Here is an 18674-nt window from a genome sequence, read left to right on the forward strand (position 1 = left end):
TACAAATTTACAGCATTGGCATCAGATAGTTTTGTCTGCACCATTGTTGGGAGACTCCAGTGAGTGGCTGGTGCATGCTGCTCTGACAGCATGTGAGACTGTGAGCAAGGATGGGGTGTGTGAGTGGTGTTTTCATGCCTGTGCCCTGTGGACTCTAAGACATGTGTGGCTGTGCCTCTTCTGTGCAGGCATCCTGAGGTTATGGCCATGCTGAACCCTGAATGACTGGAAACTGCACATGACTATATGTGGTTGTGAATACTTGGTTTTCATTATCTGCATAGGTAGGCATGAATATCAGGGCTCTGTGTGTGTGCGTGCAGGATTATGCATGAGAAGAGGCTCCTTTCTCAGTGTGAAATGTAAGAGCAATATTACCTCTTGAGCAGTGAGGGTGGTTCATGAAGTCAATACCTGCAACCCTTTAAAAACCCACAAGGGAAGGGAGCAGTGGCCCAGAGAAAGGAAATTATGCATGAAATAAGAAACAAATACATGGATCTCTGAAAACTTCATGCTTTTATTTTTTTGGCTACCAGTTCACACAATTGTGTGGTTCTGAAGCTCTGGCGGCTTACTAGGGCCCAGTAGGTGGCACACTGGGATTTCCACGGAGAAGGTCAGGGTGGGCCAGGTCGTCCCTGATCTCCTGAGGATTGACCTCTGCTCTGTGTCTAGTCTTCAGCCTTCTTCTGGGATTTCAAGTTTTGGTGATTTGAGGAATTTGTTTTAAACTTCTATAATCTGTCATAGCTACATCAGTGTACTTTCTGATGAGGTATAAGGTGCTCTGCAAATTCCACAAACATATACTTTAACCATCACATGGGTTGTATCCCCTTTTCTCCAGTATGGGAAAACCATGTTTACCTTCCTCTGATGATTTAATTTTGTGGCTGAGTGGTTAATCCTTAAAATCAACAAATATCAATAATCAAGACCCATTGTAGTAGAGAATAATATAATGAATCAGAATTTTATCTCTTAATATTTAAGAAAAACTTTAGAGTGAGCTGGTGAATGTTCAATACATCAGTCAACACCATTATTATTCCTGTATTTTTAACTTTTGTCAAAATTATTTAAATCCTAATGTTCTCCTGGCACAAATTTATCATTAAGTGTTTCTGATTGTTACAGATTTTATTCAGCCTGTATCCAGATCAAGGAAAGTTCTGGCAGTTGTTGGCTGTGTCACCCCTGCAAAGCTACTGTATCCAGTCTATACTGAGATGGATAGTTGCCCATGGCTGAGATTCACAAAGAGACACTAGAGAACCATTACAACTGTTGCTGAAGGTCCCAGTGTAGGTGATCACTGATCTTCCCATGCCTATTTTGTTCCTTCAGGACATTTGATGAAAGATGAGTCCAGAAGAGAAAGGGAGGGGAGCACTAGTGAGACTATTTTGGGTGGTTGGTGGTGAGGTTCCCCTGGGGAGATGATAGCCAAGTGGCACATTCCAGTTACAGCTTGGCTCCCCTGGGCTCTTTCATACTGTTTTGTACCCCATCCCCACTTCCTTTCACATTTCAGTGTTGGTAGTTTCTACTGACCTATTTTTAAGTTCATTGCTTCTTTTCCTTGGCTGTGTCATTTGGGCATGGTGATTGCTTGATTTCTTCATACTGTGTTTTCTCCTGCCTTTTTATAGGGCTCGTTGCTTGTCACTAAAAGCTAGATGTGTTGTATAGGATAGTAGATATTGAGTGTGTTAGCTCGGACTGCCATAACCTGGGGGTTAACAGACATTGCTTACAGTGCTGGAGGCTGGACATCCAAAGTCAAGGTACTGGCCAGTTGGATTTCTGGTGAGAACTCTCTTTTTGATTGCAGATGGCTGCCTTTCTTGCCATGCCCTCACAAGGCCTTTCCTCAGTGTGTGTGTGTGTGTGTGTGTGTGTGTGTATGTATGTGGAGAGAGCATTCTCTAATGGCCGTTCTTATAAGGACAAAATCCTCTCAGATCAGGACCCCACCCTATGACTTCACTGAACCTTAATTACTTTCTTAGAGGCCCCATCTCCAAATATAGTCACACTAGGGGGCCAGCCTTCAACATGTGAATATTGTGGGTGACATAAACATTCATTCCATAGCACTGTGGGTTTTGGTTGGGGGTCTGTGTAAATCTAGTCAGAGGTCGACAGTGTTGCAGTGTGTGGTTGCCATGGTAACCTCTAGCATCCCAGACACTTGGAATTGCTTGGCTTCTCCTGCTGTCTGCCAAGTTGTGCACTATTCTTACTCCTCCCACAGGGGAGAACTACTTTTTCCTCTTCCCCACCACTCCCAGGTGTTGGAGTTCCACTGTGTCCTAGGCTACCAGATTTGATATGTTTCCCCAGCAAATTAAGGCTTTTTCATGAGTCTCCTCAATTTCTCCACCTTCTTTGTAAGTACCTGCTCGGATTCCAGGAGCAAAAGCCTATTATAACGGAATGTGGACACCCCAGTTCTGTGGCTCCCAAGGTCTCTCTACTATCACACTAGCCCACACTTGGCAATGAGCAGTTTAAAAAAAAATTTCTGATTTAATCTTGCTTGCTTCTCTGTGTGTTGGTAGCACCTGTCTCAGGGAAGCAAACACTTGGCCTTATTCTTCCCTGCAGTTACCTGTCTCAATCTAGATTTCAAGTTAGATGTTTATGATGCAACCTCATTCTTGACAGAACAAGTCATTAATTTAACATCTGTCCAGCCTTTTCAGGTTGTGAGAATAGGAGTGGTGTGTTTCTAGCTCTCAAGTTATACCAGCTGAAACTGAAAGTCCAGAGCCCAGAGAGTCTCTTGAATAGATATTTGGATGAGGATAATCACGCATGAAAGTCCCTAAAGCTCCCAGTCCTGGGAGAAGAAGCATTTTGGAAAGCAAGCTAGGAAAGAGAGGAGGACGTGGAGGAGAAAGGAGTAGGGAGGAAGAGGAAGCAAATGGAGGAGAAGGCTTGGAGAAGAGGAGGGAGAAAAGGAGACAGTTGTGTCTAGCTCAAGTATTTCTGATTATTCACTTTTTTCCTGATTATCGCCTTTTAAAAAGGAATTAAATCATTCACAGATTTTTTTTTCTTTAGTATCTTCAACTGATAAGCTTGGGTGAACTGAAATTTTAGAAAATTGGGTAGTTTTCCTTGCAGTCGTCAGTAGTCTTTTGCATATTTTTATTTCCTCTGGTTCTTTTGGGGGAGTTCCCCCTGTGTCTTCTTAGGACATCCTCTCACTCAGCTGAGCCACTTTCCACACACAGGGTACCAGCAACATTCCAGAAAGACCTGGCTCTCAAGGCCTTCAGGTGGGCTCATGAGATGGCTCTGGTGGGCAGTGCATGGTGCATCCCTGCCCTTAAGTGAGTGAGAGCGCTTATCTGTACCTGCTCTCAGGACAGGGTAGCTCTGATGTCTATCTGAGAGCTTGCTAAAATCTTGGTATATGCTTCACCACTTTAAAATTGTTTCTCAGTTTTAGATGAAGATGTGTCTCCCTCTGAGAGAACTAGAGAGAGCTGTGATTTTAATGAACTTCATTTCCCATCCCTTACCTCCATATCATCTCCATGGGTTAAAAACAATAAGACGTCCTCCTGCTTTCCTCAGTTTCCCCTGGGGACTTCTCAAAGCAAGTGTCAGTGTGGAGGCCTGGCTTCATGATGTCCCCAGGAGATGGATCCTGCCTTCAGTTCATGTGACCTCACTGTAAGTGATCATAACCTACTGTCCAGGCTGAGCCAAGAACTTGGAGGGATCCTATGCAGAAACAGTCTTCAGTGAGAACCAGACAGGGAAGGGGAAATATTTATAGGTTGCTGGTGTACTGTAGCTACTCCTGTATGAAGCTTATCAGTCAGCAGAAATTCTAAGTAAGCATAACAAGTAAGGATAATAACAGGATAAATTCAGATAACGACAAATGAGAGTCCTCTATTCAATCCACCAAGAACTGTACTGTGTCACTTTACCTCCACAGCTTTGTGCACAGTGTTACCTCTAGAGCAGCCCAAGTACACATGCCCTTTCCTGAACTTGAATGAACCCAAGCCCATCCTAGTGGCCGGCAGACAAATGGTTTTTCTCATCAGCAAGAGTAACTGGGCAGTTTCTCTCCTGTTCTCTGAGCTATGTGTGTACTTCGTTAAAGAGAGAAAGAGAAGTGGAAGAGATGGCGAGAGCTGTTGTGAGATGGTAGGGTGCTGCAGAGTGGTTCTTATATGTCTGTGGTTCTGTTAAAGAGAAAAAAAAAAAGTGTTCTGGGACACTTGTTAAAGATGGCAAGTCACCAGGAACTTAGTGATATCTGTAGAGACCACAGCAGTGAGGTCTTGCAGTGGGAGAGAGAATGAGCTTAAAAAGTGGGATTTTAAAGCCAAGGAGCAGGGTGGGGAGGCAGTGGGTGAAAAACTAGTAAGAGGAAACATCATGGATAAGAGGAGATTCTGGCCAAACTGACTTCACAGGATTCTTGCTGAAGGCAGGCAGAGTTACCAGACATCACCTGGGGGATAGAACCTGACTGGATATTGACTGTGATTAGATATGGAGAATGAAGATTCTGACTAAATTAACTTAGCAGGATTCTTGCTAAAACTGGACCACACAGAGATGAATGCAGAAGCCCCAAAGTCAGGGCTTAGTCTTAGAGAAGAGAGTTCAAAGGAACATAACTAAAGTTTTGGCCAAAGAGAGACTCTCTGTCAATCATTTACCATTATTAAGGCTGATTTAAGCTTCCATGGGCTCCTTAGAAAACATACATTGGTATCAGTAGATTTTCTGTACATTTCTGGAAGCTCACAGACCCTCTCTTAGGACCCTAGGCTGAGAACATGTTGTGGGGGTTTGTGAAAGGTGAGATCAGAGGTCAGAGGTGTCCCTAAGATGTCCCCAGAGAGCCAACTGCTGCTGGTATCGAAGGTGGGGACAGAGTTTGGACCAGAGTTTGGACCTCTGAAGGTGATTCTCAGCAAAGGGATGTTATTGTGCAGGTCTGGGGCAAGAATGGATTCAGGTCTGGTTTTGAAAGGCCAGTAGCAGTGTTCTCATTGTTGTCCTCATGGGTGAAGAGCTCCACAGTTCTTCCTTCTTGACTTTTGGCCAGATACCAGGGGTGTGTGTTTTGGTGGGAAGTGCTTTTGGAGAAAGCCTCACTATCCTTTAACTGGAGAATAACAAAGCTACCTTTTCCCCTGTGATGTTTTCTTTGGAATAGTTGGGCTTTGTCACCTCAGTAATTATGTGTGTGTGTGTGTGTTTTTTTTTTAGAAGATTTATGAAAGGAAATGGCTGTGATTGCAGACACCTGAAGTTCTTTGTCTCTGAATTGTTCTCTGTGCTTATTATGGGGAGAACTGTTCAAGTCTCTTAGGTCATTAGACAGGTGAATAATGGTCAGCAATCCAGGTTATATATAAGCAGGGTAATTAGGCTTCCTCTTTTCCTCCCTTCTTTCCCTTTTTCTGCCCTCCCTCCCTTTCAATCTTTTTCTTTGTTTCTTGACATACGGTTCATTTTTCCATCACAGTCTTCATAGTAGCCCTGGGTTTTAAAAGTGTAAAAAGAAAACAAAGGATTTTGTTCCCTTCTGTTCTTTCTTTCTTACATCCTAAGCTCCTTAGGTAGTAAGCTTATAATTATGTTGTCCAATATGATAGCCACTAGTCACCTGTGGCTGTTAAAATTTAAATTTGTATTAATAAAGTAAATAACATTAAAGTTTCACTTCCTCATTCACACCAGTCACATTTCAAGTGCTTAATAGCCACATGTGATTAGTGGCTATCATATCAGACAGCACAGATAAAAAACATTTCTATCACCACAGAAAAAATTCTATTGGCCAACACCACTCTAGAAAGTAAGGGCGATCTTTCATCCATCTGGTCCCAGATGTTGGAGAAAATATATTAGCACTAGGTAGACTATTTTTGTGAATTGATCAATCTTAAAAGTTTCATACTTTATCAGATGACATTGCTCCCATTTTTATCAAGAAGTTGGGTCTAAAGGAAACAGACTCTTACCTCCATTCAAATAAGCAAAAGTTGTGTCGAAGAAAAATTATATCAGTTAAACAGGTAAGGAAGACTTTACTCAAGGCTATTGCAATAGGGAAGAGACTGAACTCAACTTCAAATACAACAGGAAATCTACAGAAGGGTGAGGGGGAGGATGGAAAATTACCAAAGGGAACTTGGCTGGGGATAGTGAAGGCATTCTTCAAAAAGTGAAGGCATTCTCAAAAAAAAAAAAAAAAAAAAGTGAAGGGATTCTTGATAAACTGGGCTCACCAGGCCAAGGTTGAACATTAATCAAGAAGAGGGCTCAGAGGACTTAAGTTTGGTCCAGGAGGAGTCCTGGCCAGTGTTAACTGAACCTGGCATAACACAGGCTCTGTAGAAAACTTAAGCATAAGCCCAAAAGGACTCTACAGTCTAGGTGGAAATGAAGGCCCCTTTTCAGGCTCTTGTGGATTTGTTCCATGACCAATAGCAGCACATTGCCTGTTGTTCAGAAGTGCTTTACTCATTTGTTTTTCTCCCCACCACTCAGAGGCCACCAAAACAGCTGCCCACACTGGGACAGCCAGAGAAGAGTCAATGGTCACACTCATTAGAGATACAACAGGAAGATGATTAAGTAAGAACTCAAAGGAATGGTGTCTAGGGAGCTCACACAGTGGGAAGAAAGTTCATGGAAGGCATGTCAAGTTAGCTCTTGAAAGATGGCTTTGATTGAGGTAGTGGTAAAGGCAGTAGACTACTTTGATGCAGGTAGAAGAAGAAGGTGCTTCCTCTCTGACTTCTTCATGCCCCCATCCGGCAGGGTATTGGTGAAACAAGTATTTGTGGGGGCATCTAATGTGGTGAGAACTACATTAGTTTCTGGAGAAGTAACGAAATGAATAAGGTACAGTTATTCCTCTTGAGGAGTGAGACCATTTGGGGAGAGAAGTCTAAAACAAACTGTAGTATGGCATGAGCCCAATCTACATAGGAACACTGGAGAAGGCCAGAAGATCTGCTGGAATCAAGGATGACAAGGGAAGATTTAAGGGGAGGGAAGCTTGAGTGAGAACTCAAAAAATGGTAGAAGTTCTTCAGATTTGGTGAAGGCATTTGAGGCAAAGGCAGAGGACTATATGTTAGGAACATGGCAGATATTTCAACATGGGGGAAAGCCAGGATTGAAGCTGCCTCTGAGGTTGAGGCTCAGTTAGAGAGGTTCCTGTTTGCTAGGATCTGAAGTCACAGCTGACACCAGCGCACCCTAGTGGGCTTTGAATCCTAAGTGCATGGTGGGCATGTAGAAAGACAGAAAAAAGGAATGATGCAAGTACATGTTGTCCTGTGTCTATGTGATTTTGTATGTACTCCATTTGGTTGGTTAATCATAGGGTGCTTTGTTACATGGTTGTCTCCCTAACAGGGCATGAGATGCCCCCTGGCCCCCAGGACAGAGGTCTTGTTTTATTCATTTATTTTTTGGAACACAATAAATGCTCCACAAATATTCATTAAATCTGAAGGTGAGGGGATGCCTGGGTGGCTCAGTGGGTTAAAGCCTCTGCCTTTGGCTGGGGTCGTGATCCCAGGGTCCTGGGATCGAGCCCCATATCGGACTCTGCTCAGCAGGGAGGCTGCTTCCTTCTCTCTCTCTCTGCCTGCCTCTCTGCCTACTTGTGATCTCTCTCTGTCAGGTAAACAAATAAAATCTTAAAAAAAAAGAAAAAAAAAATATCTGAAGGTGAAGCCTCTGCTTTTCCAATATTAGCCTCTAGGTGGTGCTGTTCCATCTCCTGAGTTTCTGCAAGGTCCCTAGACTCTTTTCTGAACTGAAATTTTTCTCCCCACCATGTATCTTGTGTTTGCCCTGGGGAAAGACTGGAACACGAGGAATTTTCGCAGAAGCAGCACTCTCTTTTTTGGGCCTTTTCTTGGTACATCCTGCCTTGCATGACTTCTGTTTTCCATTTGTCCTTGATGGAACCCAAGTAGCAGCATAAGTGTGTGGAGACGCTTTCCGACAAAGTGCTGGAGACCCCTGCTCATTCTGGGCTCTCATATGGACAACATGCTGATAAAACACCTTTTTTTTTTTTTTTTTAAAACCAGGATTTCTTCTGTACAATTGGTTTTTTAAGCCAGTACATTTTGCTAGAGGAGATAGATAATGAAAAAAGATTAACCATTCACTGGCCCTTGATAGTCAAAGTAAATCTTGCGTATGCTCTGGCAACAGCGAGATTCTGCCTTTTCCCTAAGTCTCTTCCATAAACTGCCTGTTTCTTTTAGTTTTTTTTTTTTTTAAAGATTTTATTTATTTATTTGACAAAGACAGAGATCACAAGTAGGTAGAGAGGCAGGCAGAGAGAGGAGGAAGCAGGCTCCCTGCTGAGCAGAGAGCCAGATGCAGGGCTCAATCCCAGGTCCCTGAGATCAGGACCTGAGCTGAAGGCAGAGGCTTTAACCCACTGAGCCACCCAGGTGCCCCTTCTTTTAGGTTTTTAAGGAAGAGTAAAGGAATTGGCTACTGAATCCTCCTACAACCAGTGAGGTGCTGTTAAGACTTTTGAGACCTCATACAAAGCATGGACTATTTCGAGATTCATTTTTCCACCTACAACAGTTTTTGGTTCTGGATCAAAATGACTGGGCTAGTTGCTGTGTAGAGTCCATGTCATGACCCCCAGAACCAGAGGCAAGAGTTTGCCCAGACCAGAGAGAGAAGGGCTGGGTAGCACAGGCTCCTACTTTTGTGCAACACCCAAATGCAGGATGTTGGTGTTAAGGGGAAGACTACAACAGGGCTTAAGTGCCATGGAATTATATTTTGTGGGGGGAAACCCTCTTTATCTCATAATTTTTCCCTGATCAAGAGCCCTTCACTTGCTTTGAAGAAATTTCTCTCCTTTCACTGCAATGCATGTCACTTATTTAGATGACTTTGGAATTCTTATTTTCAATTCTCTTTGTGATTTCTCATTCTAAAACTAGAGACCTGGCACCTAAGGATTTGGACACGGATGTGGGTCAGTGTATTTGCTCATTCATGCAGCCATCCTGTCTACTAGCTCACGGTGGGTCCAGAAACTTGGGGAGAAGTTCTATGCTGGCTGCAAGGAGTGGAAGCAGAGATCATGGTAGGATGGGGGATACCACTTAGAGGTTAAAACAGAGGATTTGAAACACATGTGGTCAGACATTGCAAAACCAACTCCATGTCAGGAGTGAGGTGCAAGGAGATAAGGAGTGCTCAAGGGCTGCAGTACAGTTGGAGGAAACAGCCTGGATAGGTATTTCTCTGTGCATCTTCTAAGGAGGGTGCTCACTGTGTGGGTGGTGAGGGGACTTCAGGCCTCTCTTCCTTGCTCTGTAGTTCACCTTGACTTTGCCTCAGCTTTGAACCTCTCCAGCCATATGGACTCCACATTGCTCCAGGTGGATTTGGCAGGGGCCCTGGTGGCCGGTGGCCCCAGTCATACTGAGAGAGAAGAACATGTCGTGCTGGAGGTGACCCAGGCTGATGTTCCAGGCTCCAGGAGGCGGCGGCCACAGCAGGTTACACTTATAAGTTACTTGAAAGGAATTGTAAAAACTCATTTCATCGCTTTATAAATTGAGTTTCCTTTTGAATGGATTTGATGGGAAGCCATGAGGCAATGGCACCATTATTAGGCAAGCCCTATCTTCTGCTTTGTCTTTGACTCTTTTCTCCTTTGTTTAAGACAATTATAAAACTTTTCAGTAAAATCTGGTTTGCAAGTTTTTTTATTCAGATGATTTTACTGGGGGGAAACATTCTATATTTGAAAGTAGTTTTTTGTTGTTAAAGCACAATTAAACCTGGGCTTCACCCCTTGGTATAGTAGGTACTTCAACATCATAGTTCCCTTGGGTTTGGAAACCCCTGGCTAGACTTGCATAGTTTCCCAAAGCTTCTGTTTCTAAAGTGGTAGGCTCTTGTGCCTAGTATCTCCTAGACAAAAAACCTTAGCTCCTGTCCTTTGACGGCAAGGAGAGCCAACAGTGGTGTTGTCACCATGACCCAGAGCCTAGACAAGTCCTGGGCCCTCTGTGTGTATCCTCAACTGTACCCCATGTCCTGGCCTTGATGACTTCTCAGGATTATCATGGTGACTCGTTTGCGAAGTTCGTGGGTTTTCCCTATTATAATCAATAAAGGAAATCCTGCTGGTGCACAATACTATGTCATCCAAAATGAAGAATCCGATGGGTTACTGCACTTTCATTTTCCTGCCATGCAAAGCAGGGTCCACAGAGCAAAGGCCTCATTATGAATGAGGGTGCCATTTCATGGGTGATGGTCTGTGCAGTACCAGTGTTCTAAACTGGTTGCCTTGGCCATGGTCTTAGGATGTAAACTTCACTTCCTCATGTGCAGTGTACAACCAGCTGGCAAGGCCTTTTTGGTAAAGGCAAAGTGGGCATACATCTGCCTGCTCTGTCTGTGGGCCTTGTGTGGAGGAAGATGGGACTCTTTGCAGCCTGCTGACATAGCTGCCTGTCCATGGGGCTCTACTCTGCTCTAGTGCTCACACACAAATCCAGCTCAGAAACACGAAGAACATTCATAGATTTTTTTCTGATATACTCTTTATAAATACTGAAGTGTTTTGAGAGAACGTATGGACTCTCATTTATGCTTTGACCAATTTCAGAGTTCCTATTTTCATTTACTTTATGATTTGTGAGCAGCAAAGCTCCTGTCCTCCTGTTGAAGTTTCCCTGGCCCTTTGGCTACCCCAGGTAGCCCTTCCCTCTCTGCTCATATCTGGCCCCCCTCAGCTGGTTTCTCCACTGCCCTGCTTAGGACAGGAACATGTGAGTTGGGTTTGCTTGCAGCAAAGGAAGCTTCATCCTTGGGTCCTACCTGCCCTGGGCTCTTATGACATGGGTATGGAGAGTTTTATGCCTCCAGTTTGCAAGCAAAAAGCAATGCTAAGCATGCATTTCTTATGAATTGCCTCAATGGGCTCAGAAGATCCCAAGTCTCATATAAAGTACAGTGATATCTTTTTATCATAATAAATCAGAGTTAGTTCTATAACTTTGTACCTTTTATACTAATTCTGTATTTGTACTTCTGTATTCTTTTTTTTTTCCTTAAAGCCCTCTATGTTGTGTAAATTTCCAGTTCTGCACAGCTTGGAATTGCTAGTGTCAGGGATATGGGAGCTGTGTACAAAGTTCCTCTTTTTCTTCTTTTCTTATTCTCAACTAACATCTACACTGAATAGCACTGAATCCCAGGTGATGGTTCAAGTTCAAAGCCTTACTCTGATATTACATTTCAACTTTTACAGGTCACTCAGAATTGGACAGTATTTTTAAATCCAAGAAGAAGTGAGCGCTTGGTGGTGAGCAGGATCTTTGAGATACTGAGCAGGTGGGTCTCAGGTGATCAAGGATCTTGGGAGAAGGTCTCCTCTGGACATTTTCACTTAAAATATTTGACCCGTGGGACTCCAGTTTTGACAGAAATAGATCAGTTATGTGGTTTGGGTGGAATGCTTTAACTGTATAGACTATAAACATGAAGGATGTAGGAGGACATCCTAGCCATGAGCGTCAGGAAATGAGGATTGATTGCAGGGTCCATTTTGAAGCAAATGGTATTTCATAGCTGATGCTTTAATTTCATTAATATTATGAAACTCCACAATGCGGAATTCCAGGAAATTTTAGGATTCTTTCTCTTTCTTTAATTCCCCTCTATATTATGTCTTTATGAGTTTGCTATGCCTGCCATAACAAATACCACAGAGTGTATGACTTAAATAGTAGAAATTTATTTCCTCAAGGATTCAGCAGGATTTTTCTCTTCAAGTACTCTCTCCTTGGCTGCTTCTTTCCGTGTTTTTCTGTGGACCTCTGTGTGTGTGTGTGTGTGTGTGTCCCAATCCTTTCTTGTAAGGACACTAGCTGTACTAATTAAGGACCACATTAGTTACCTCATTTTAACTATAAAGACTCTCTTTCCAAATATAGTCACATTCTGAAGTTTTGAGGGTTAGGGTGTCAACATCTATATTTTGGGGACACGGTTCAGCTCAGAATAGTTACTGACTAAACTTTAAGAAAAGTATTTTAGTTTCACCATGCCACATACTGTTGATTACTTAGATGCTTCTTGTTCTGGGAAATTTTCCCCACCATCTGTGACAACCTGTCTACGTGTTCTCAAGTTGCACATGACCCTTTTTTGAATCTCCCACATGTGAGAATGTTGGCTATTCTATTTGTTAGCAAGTAAAGCAGTCAGTGTGTAATGAGAAGAGAGAAAATTAAATGGCTAGAACCAATCTGAAAGTCCTTCCTCCCTGTTGTTGGAATGGCACCTGCCACAAGGCAGACACTGCCAGATGAGGGCTGAGGGGCCTATGTCAAATGGATCTGGCCATAGGGAGGCTGTGCCTGCATCTTACACTGCTCACATGCACTCAGATCTCCTCATCTGCCAGGTCAGACATTGGGCTAAATCACTGTGAGGTCAGTTTGGGCTCTGGTTATGGCCATGGATGACTTGTGTTGGGGAGGACACCAAGGAAGCAAGCACTAATTGTCCACTAGAGTGTGGTTTCCCTTACTAGTGGTAATATCTTTGCTTCATTCTGCAGAGATACTGTTTCTATCAGCATTCGAGCCTCCCTCCAGCACACACAGACCATTCCTCTTTTGATGTCTCATCAGTACCTCCGTGCAAGCATAGAAGCACAAGTGACCATTGCTGTGGTCATCCTTGCTGGGGTCTACATGCTGATTATATTTGAGGTAACTTTCATGCCAGCTCTCTAAGATTTATTTGTGCTCACAGGTAAGTGTCTTTCAACATACAGGTGCTCTGGATGGGCTCAGTTCTGCTTCTTAATCACACTGCAATGACATCTTTCCTAAAAAGGAAGATTTCCATCATTCTAGGTAGGAATTGATCTGTACTGGAATATTCACTCAATCTTGGCAACTGGCTCATGCAAGATGAGTTTTAGCAGGCCCCAGTAAAAGTTACTTGAGAAAACTGAATATGTACGTGATTTTCTCACTCTCACTCTGCTGTTCACTTGAAGTGTGATGCTGAGGATGTAAGTGTTGAATCTCTCTGAAATGCATATTAAAATGCCTCCTATTTGCTTCATAGGATTGTGTATATTACAGGCCACTTAGGCCACATGGAGGGAGGGATTATTATCTTTTATGTTTATCAACTCAGCTAATGAGTTAATAATGCTATAAACATTGGAATCACTACATTTGTATCTTTGGGGGTAAATACCCAGTAGTGCAATTGCAGGGTTATAGGGTAGCTCTATTTTTAATTTTTTGAGGAATCTCCACACTATATTCCAAAGTAGCTGCACCAACTGGCATTCCCACCAACAGTGTAAGAGGGTTCTCCTACTCCACATCCTCTACAACACTTGTTGTTTCTTGTCTTGTTAATTTTGGCCATTCTAACTGGTGTAAGGTGGTATCTCAATGTGGTTTTGATTTGAATCTCTCTGATGGCTAATAATGATGAACATTTCTTCATGTGTCTGTGAGCCATTTGTATGTCTTCTTTGGAGAAGTGTCTGTTCATGTCTTCTGCCCATTTTTTTGATGTGATTATCTGTTTTTTGAGTGTTGAGTTTGAGGAGTTCTTTCTAGATCTTGGATATCAGCCCTTTGGCTGTAGCATCATTAGCAAATATGTTCTCCCATTCTGTGGGTTGCCTCTTTGTTTTGTCGAGTGTTTTCTTTGCTGTGCAGAAGATTTTGGTCTTGATGAAGTCCCAAAGTTCATTTTCACTTTTATTTCCTTTGCCTTTGGAGATGTGTCTTGAAAGAAGTTGCTGTGGCCAATGTCGAAGAGGTTACTGCCTATGTTCTCCTCTAGGATTTTGATAGATTCTTCCCTCACATTGAGGTCTTTTATCCATTTTGAGTTTATCTTTGTGTATGGTATAAGAGAATGTTTGAGTTTCATTCTTCTATACATAGCTGTCCAATTTTCCCAGCACCATTTATTGAAGAGACTGTCTTTCTTCAATTGGATATTTTTTCCTGCTTTGTTGAAGATTATTTGACCACACGGAGTCCATATCTGGGCTCTCTACTCTGTTCCCCTGGTCATTGTGTCTGTTTTTGTGCCAGTACCATGCTGTCTTGATGATCACAGCTTTGTAGTAAAGCTTGAAATCAGGCAACATGATACCCCAGCTTTGTTTTTCTTTTTCAACATTTCCTTAGCAATTCGGGGTCTTTTCTGGTTCCATACAAATTTTAGGATTGTTTGTTCCAACAATTTGAAAAATGCCAAAAATTGAATTTTGATCAGGATGGCATTGAAAGTATAGATTGCTCTAGTCAGCATAGACATTTCAATAATGTTTATTCTTCCGATCCATTAGCATGGAATGCTTTTCCATCTTTTTGTGTCTTCTTCAATTTCTTTCATGAGTGTTCTTTATTTCCTCAAGTACAGATCCTTTACCTCTTTGGTTAGATTTATTCCCAGATATCTTACAGTTCTTGGTGCTATAGTAAATGGAATCAATTCTCTAATTTCGCTTTCTATATTTTCATTGCTAGTGTGTAAGAAAGCAACTGATTTCGGGAAATTGATTTTGGGTCCTGCCACATTACTGAATTGCTGTATGAGTTCTAGTAGTTTGAGGGTGGAGTCTTTTGGGTTTTTCCATATAAAGTATCATGTCATCTGCGAAGAGAGAGAGTTTGACTTCTTCTTTGCCAATTTGAATACCTTTTATTTCTTTTCGTTGTCTGATTGCTGTTGCTAGGATTTCTAGTACTATTTTGAACAAGAGTGGGAGAGTGGGAATCCTTGTCATGTTCCTGATCTCAATGGGAAAGTTGTCAGCTTTTCCCCATGGAGAATGATATTTGCTGTGGGTTTTTCATAGATAGATTTGATGAAGTTGAGGAATGTTCCCTCTATCCCTATATATTAAAGTATTTTAATCAGGAATGAATGCTGTATTTTGTCAAATGCTTTTTCTGCATCAATTGAAAGGACCATGTGGTTCTTCTCTCTTCTCTTATTGATTTGTTCTGTCACACTGATTGATTTGTGAATGTTGAACCACCCTTGCATCCCATGGATAAATCCCACCTGGTCATGGTGGATAATCTTTTTAATGTGCTGTTGGATCCTATTAGATAGGATCTTGTTGAGAATCTTGGCATCCATATTCATCAGGGATATGGGTCTGAAATTCTCCTTTTTGATGGGGTGTTTGCCTGGTTTGGGGACAGGGTAATGCTGGCTTCATAAAAAGAGTCTGGAAGTTTTCCTTCTCTTTCTGATTTTTTTGAAACAGCTTCAGGAGAATAAACATTATTTCTTCTTTAAAGAAATAATGTTTGGTAGATTTCTCCAGGGAATCTCTCAGGTCCTGGGCTCTTGTTTTTTGGGAGATTTTTGATCACTGCTTCAATCTCGTTATTAGATATTGGTCTATTCACGTTGTCAGTTTCTTCCTGTTTCAGTCTTGGAAGTTTATAGGTTTCCAGGAATGCATCCATTTCTTTTAGGTTGCTTAACTTATTGGCATATAACTGTTGATAATAATTTCTGACGATTGTTTCTATTTCCTTGGTGTTAGTTGTGATCTCTCCCTTTTCATTCATAATTTATTAATTTAGGTCCTTTCTCTTTTGTTTTGGATTAGTTTGGCTAGTGGTTTATTGATCTTATTGATTCTTTCCTGAACCAGCTTCTAGTTTCGTTGATGTGCTCTACTGTATCTCTATCTCATTGGTCTCTGCTCTAATCTTGATTATTTCCCTTCCCGTGTGTGGGGTTGGCTTAATTTGTTGTTGGTTTTACAGTTCTTTAAGGTGTAAAGAGAACTGCTGTATTCTGTTTTTTTCATTTTTTTTTTTGAGCGAGGCTTAGATGACTATGTATTTCCCCCTTGGACCACCTTTGCTGTATTCCATAGGTTTTGGACCAATGTCTTCATTCCCATTGGTTTCCATGAATTGTTGAAGTTCTTCTTTGATTTCCTGGTTGATCCAAACATTCTTAAGCATGATGGTCTTTAGCTTCCAAGTTTTTAAATTTCTTTCAAACTTTCTCTTGTGGTTGAGTTCCAGTTTCAAAGAATTATGATTAGAGAATATGCAGGGAATAATCGCAATCTTTGGTATTGGTTGAGACCTGATATGTGACCCAGTATGTGGTCTATTCTGGAGAAAGTTCCCTGTGTACTTGAGAAGAATGAGTATTCTGTTGTATATATCTATGAGGTCCATCTGGTCCAAAGTGTCATTCAAAGCTCTTGTTTCTTTATTGATTTTCTGCTTGGATGATCTATTATTGAGAATGATGTGTTAAGATCACCTAGAATTAATGTATTCATATCAATATGACTATTTTGGTTACAATTGGCTTTTATAGGTGGTTGCTTCCATATTGGAGGCATAAATATTTATAATCGTAAGATCTTCTTGTGGATAGACCCTTGAAGAATGATGTAATGTCCTTCTGTATCTCTGACTACAATCTTTAGCTTAAAATCTAATTTATCTGATTTGACAATCACTAACCCAGCTTTCTTTTGAGGCTCATTGGCATTTAAGATGCTTCTCCATCCCTTCATTTTCATTCTGGATGTAGCTTTAGGTTCCAAATGTGTCTCCTGTAGACAGGACATGGATAGTTCTTGTCGTTTTATTCAGTCTGCAACCCTGTGCTGTTTTATGGGAGCATTTAAGCCATTCACATTGAGAGTGATTATTGAAAGATAAGTTTTTATTGACATCATATTGCCCAGGAAGTCCTTGTTTCTATAGATTGTCTCTGTAAATTTCTGTTCTATGTCACTCTTGGGTTCTTTCTTCTTTTATAGAACCCCTCCTTACTGTTTCTTGTAGTGCTGGCTTGGTGGTCACATGCTCTTTTAAACCTTGCTGGTCTTGGAAGCTTTATCTCTCCATCCATTTTGAATGTCAACCTTGCTGCATAATGTATTCTTGGCTGCATGTTCTTCTCATTTAGTGCCCTGAATATGTCTTGCCAGCCCTTTCTGGCTTGCAGGGTTTCTCTGGACAGGTCTGATGTTATTCTGATGGTCCTCCCTCTGTACATAAGCAATCTCTTCCCCTCATCTCCCTTCAGACTTCCTGTCTAAAATTATGATTCGTGAATTTCACAATTAAGTGTCTGGATGTCTTTCTAGACTTGTTGATCTTGGGGGGGGGTGTCCTTTCTGCTCCTAGGACAGGAACACTTATTTCATTTCCCAGGTTGGGGAAATTTTCATCCAGAATTTGTTCAACTATATCTTCTAGTCTTCTCTATCCACCCCCTCAGGGATCCCAATAATTCTGACGTTGAAACTTTTCATAGTATCATTTATTTCCCTAATTCTTTTTTCATGGCTTCTAAGCTGTTTGTTCCAGGCCTCCTCCTGATGCTTCTTTTCTATCAGTTTGTCTTCTAGATCACTAATTCTATCTTCTGCCTCAGTTACCCTAGCTGTTAGAGTATTTAAATTAGATTGGATCTCCTTTATAGCATTTTTAACTTAAGATTTTTTAACCAGATCATTTTAAACCAGATCATCCTTCACTTCTGCCCTTAGAGATTCTATGTTGTCACTAATGGTCTTCTCCAACCTAGCCATTGCCTGGATAATTATTACCCTAAATTCCCTTTCCAATATACCATTTATGTCCATATCTAATAGTTCTGTGGCAGAGGGCACAGTCTCTGAATTTTTCCTCTGTTTGGTGTTCCTCCTCCTAGTCATTTTGGTGAGGTGGTTGAGGGGATGTACAACTGAATATATCAACTACGATCCAGGCAAGGTGCACCCTGGAAAGTTTCAGAGCAATTGGAAGTGACTACCAAAAATAAAGATAAAAGAAAAAAAGAGAGAGAAAGAGAAAAAAGAAAACCCAGTCAAAATGAGCCCCAGAAGTAAGATTTATGAAGTACATAATAAAAAATGATCAAAAAGACCATCAAAAGTAAAAGATAAAAAAAACTAGCCAAAATGAACCCCAAGAATAAGATTAATATAGTACAGAACAAAAACAAATACACAGAAACAATGACAGAAGAATTAGATGGGAGGTTGGTTATAAACCCTTGATGTGGGTGAGGAAGGTTATTTTGGTCCTTCCTGGGTGTATCTTGTTATCTTTAGACTTTGTATCTTGTTATCTAAAGGACTCAACTTTCCAGAGATATAGGGAAATTAAAACTGGTTTGTATATAGGGGTAGTATTGAATAGAGGAAAAGTATTACCTTGAAGCTTATATCTATATGTATATTAAAAAAAGAAAGAAAGAAAAAGAAACAGGTATATGTATAAAAAAGGTCAAGTTAAAAAGTTAAAAGTATTAAAGCCTCTATTTGTAATGGTAAGTAGGTTAAGAAAATTAAAAGAACAAGAATCATGAGATCAAATTTAAAGAAAGAAAGAGAAAGAAAAAAAGAGAAAGAAAGAAAGGAAGAAAGGAAGGAAGAAAGAAAGAGAAGTCGTATCTATGAAATATACAGGTTTTAGGGCAATACCAGGAGCTTAATATATTGTTTTCCCTTGATGTTGGGATTTACAGTTTTATGGAGACCCTGTGGTGGTTGTCTTCTTGTTCATTTGGTTTGTCTTCTGGGGGAGGGGTGTGCCACATTGTTTTTCAGTCAGTCTTGCTTG

The 18674-nt window shown here is 41.3% G+C and overlaps 1 protein-coding gene across 3 annotated transcripts in view; it reads left to right on the top strand.

Annotated features, from left to right (window-relative positions):
- Positions 1–18674, top strand: part of OCA2 (OCA2 melanosomal transmembrane protein) — a 481635-nt gene that overhangs the window by 94968 nt on the left and 367993 nt on the right. For all 3 annotated transcript variants that reach the window (XM_032843099.1, XM_032843101.1, XM_032843102.1), the window contains 4 exons: positions 1141–1213; positions 9388–9548; positions 11315–11397; positions 12629–12782. In XM_032843099.1, the coding sequence (XP_032698990.1) occupies positions 1141–1213; positions 9388–9548; positions 11315–11397; positions 12629–12782 (471 nt within the window). The remainder of the gene's footprint in view (positions 1–1140; positions 1214–9387; positions 9549–11314; positions 11398–12628; positions 12783–18674) is intronic.

Source organism: Lontra canadensis, unplaced genomic scaffold (genome assembly GCF_010015895.1).
Source record: "Lontra canadensis isolate GAN:19392208 unplaced genomic scaffold, GSC_riverotter_1.0 scaffold135, whole genome shotgun sequence".
Taxonomy (NCBI): domain Eukaryota; kingdom Metazoa; phylum Chordata; class Mammalia; order Carnivora; family Mustelidae; genus Lontra; species Lontra canadensis.